Genomic DNA, 2,888 nt, shown 5'->3' on the forward strand with positions numbered 1-2,888 from the left:
GCTCACTGCAAGTTGCTGGCCACCCAGGGTGAGTGGATGGGAACTGGCCTGGGAGGAAGGCCAAAGGTCGGGAGGAGAAGCTGTTAGGAAATAGTGGTGTGTCCAAGGAAAGGGGAATTCTCTGTGGGGGTCTCTGGGTCCAGAGGTGGCTCAGTGCGCTCCATCTGCCAGTCTGCCGCACCAACCCGTGCCTCAATGGGGGCAGCTGCTTAGAGGCGGAGGGCCACCTCCTGTGCCGTTGCCGGGCCGGCTACGCTGGACGCATCTGCGATGTGGGTGAGTCCGGATCTTGCGGGAAGCAGAAGCTCCGCCCCCAGGGAGGAAGGGCTCCCGGAAAGGGAGTCCGGAGAGTGGGGAAAGAGCCTGAGAGGGTGGTGGGAAGCCGTACCGGTTCCTGGCTGCAAGGAGCCTCCTCTCTCCCCAGACACTGAGGCGCGCTGCTACGACGGCCGCGGGCTTGACTACCGCGGTAGAGCCCAGATAGTGCTCTCCGGCGCCCGGTGTCAACCGTGGGCCTCAGAGGCCACCTATCAGAAAGTGACTGCAGAGCAAGCGCTTAACTGGGGACTAGGCAACCATGCCTTCTGCCGGTGCAGTGGGTGGGGCGGGTAGGGCGGGTAGGGCGTCCCCCTCTGCCCCAGGGCCCTCTGGGGCTCCTCGCGCTTTAACAGCGCCCCCTCCGTGGTTATAGGAACCCGGACAATGACACCCGCCCGTGGTGCTTCGTGTGGAGTGGCGACCGGCTGAGCTGGGAATATTGCCGCCTGGCACGGTGCCAGGCCCCAAACGGGACGGCTCCTCAGAGCCTGTCTCCAACCCGGGTCCCCACTGGGTACCCGGGCCTTCCCTTGCCCTCGCTTTCAGCATTGCAGAAGCCTCAGCCCCCGACCCCAGGTAGTTGGGAAGGGGCGGGAAGTCGGAGGGCGTACGGCGAGCGACCTTCCAACCCTTGGTGGGTGGCCCAGCACTCAGCCTGGGCTGCTCCCACAGCCTCGGGCGCCACCCCGGAGCAGCCCACTCCTGTGCCCAGTTCGGGCTGCGGACAGCGGCTCCGGAAACGGTTGTCCTCGATGAGCCGCGTCGTCGGGGGACTGGTGGCCCTGCCCGGGGCGCACCCCTACATCGCCGCGCTGTACTGGCGCCACAGTTTCTGCGCGGGCAGCCTCATCGCCTCCTGCTGGGTGCTGACTGCGGCTCACTGCCTGCAGAACCGGCGAGTCCCCGCCCGCCCGGCGCCCCGCCCGGGACCCTAGCTCCTCTCGCCTACGTGCCCAGCTTCCGCGCGACACCCGAACCCTGGCCCTGCCTCTCCCCACCCTTCCCCAGCGTCCCAGGAGGAAGCTGCAACCCAGCAAGGGGCTCAGGAGCAGGAGACCAGTGGCGGGCTCTGAGCGCGCTTCCCCCCCGCACCCCTCCGCCCGCAGGCCAGCGCCGGAGGAGCTGACGGTGGTGCTCGGCCAGGACCGCCATAACCAGAGCTGTGAGCAGTGCCAGACGCTGGCCGTGCGCGCGTACCACCTGCACGAGGCCTTCTCGCCCCTCACCTACCAGCACGACGTGGGTGCGTGCTGGCTCCCAGGCGGCGACCCTGGGGGGAAAGGGTGGGGAAGGGCTCCGAGTCCCGGCGTCCGGGTCTCACGCTCCTCCCCGCCTGCGTTAGCGCTCCTGCGCCTGCAGGAGACAGCGGACGGCCACTGCGCGCTCCCGTCGCCTTTCGTTCAGCCGGTGTGCCTGCCGAGCGGCCCTGCCCGCCCAGCCGAGCCCGAGGCCGCGCTCTGCGAGGTGGCCGGCTGGGGCCACCAGTTCGAGGGTAGGCCGAACGGCTGGGGGCGGCGGGGGCACATCTGGCCACGGGGGTAGGCGAGAGAAACCCGTAGTTTTGGTACCACTAGGGACAGGTGGCGCTGACCTGGTGGGTTGGGAGGACTTGCAGGGCCCTTGTCTCTGCAGTCTGCTCCTGCCAGGGCCTGGGCTTCACTGCTGGGGGGGAGGGGTTCCCCCAGGTCTCCTAAGGGGTACAGAGAGAATCACACTTTCTCTCGGTTCTTTCTGGGCGCTGCGATGCAAGGGCTAACAAGGATACCGGCATCGCATTGGGGCAGTCGGTTCCCTAGTTGGGGAGCATTGTTCAGAGACACTGGGTGGGAAGTGGGGGTGGGGTTCCAAAGCAGTCCTGCTCCGCCCCGCGCATTCAAATCCCGGCTCCTCTCTGGTCTCAATTTTCTTGTCTATGAAATGGTGTTAACAGCAACCTCTTCCTCACGGGCTTGCTGCGATAGAGGCCAATTAGCGGGCGGCAAGCAGAGTCGCCAGGGGTGTGAGGAAAGCTCTCTCGGTTCGCAGGGGCTGGGGAATATTCCAGGTTCCTGCAGGAAGCGCAAGTGCCGCTCATCTCTTCGGAGCGCTGCTCCGCCCACGACGTGCACGGAACCTCTTTTACCTCCGGCATGCTCTGCGCTGGATTCCTTGAGGGCGGCACCGACGCCTGCCAGGTGAGTCGGTGGGGTTTGGCGCCCTCCACCAGGTCAAGTGCAGACCCCAGACCAAGGGCGCTGAGCCACGTGTCCCTGACCCAGGGTGACTCCGGGGCCCGCTAGTGTGTGAGGACGAGGCCGCAGAGGGCCAGCTCATCCTGCGAGGTATCATCAGCTGGGGTTCGGGTTGCGGCGACCGCTACAAGCCAGGTGTGTACACCGACGTGGCCAGCTACCTGACCTGGATCCAGGAGCACGCCAGTTCCTGACTCGTCCTTCCCTCCTGGGTGATTCTGGAATGCAAGGGTGGCTGGCCCATGATTATGGATGGCAAGGATTGTGTTCCATTCCTCTTAGCACAGTCAGCCCGGCGCCAGGCATGGAGTAGGCACTCAATAAAGTGCTTTTGAAAAT

The 2,888-nt window shown here is 65.9% G+C and overlaps 1 protein-coding gene across 1 annotated transcript in view; it reads left to right on the forward strand.

The window, feature by feature from the left end:
* Positions 1–2,888, forward strand: part of LOC103664758 (coagulation factor XII) — an 11,580-nt gene extending 8,692 nt beyond the window's left edge. The window contains 1 exon segment of the mRNA XM_040630237.1: positions 2,572–2,888. Within this exon segment, the coding sequence (XP_040486171.1) occupies positions 2,572–2,604 (33 nt within the window). The 3' untranslated portion in view covers positions 2,605–2,888.

The sequence above is a fragment of the Ursus maritimus genome, unplaced genomic scaffold (genome assembly GCF_017311325.1).
Source record: "Ursus maritimus isolate PB19 unplaced genomic scaffold, ASM1731132v1 scaffold_15, whole genome shotgun sequence".
NCBI classification, from domain to species: domain Eukaryota; kingdom Metazoa; phylum Chordata; class Mammalia; order Carnivora; family Ursidae; genus Ursus; species Ursus maritimus.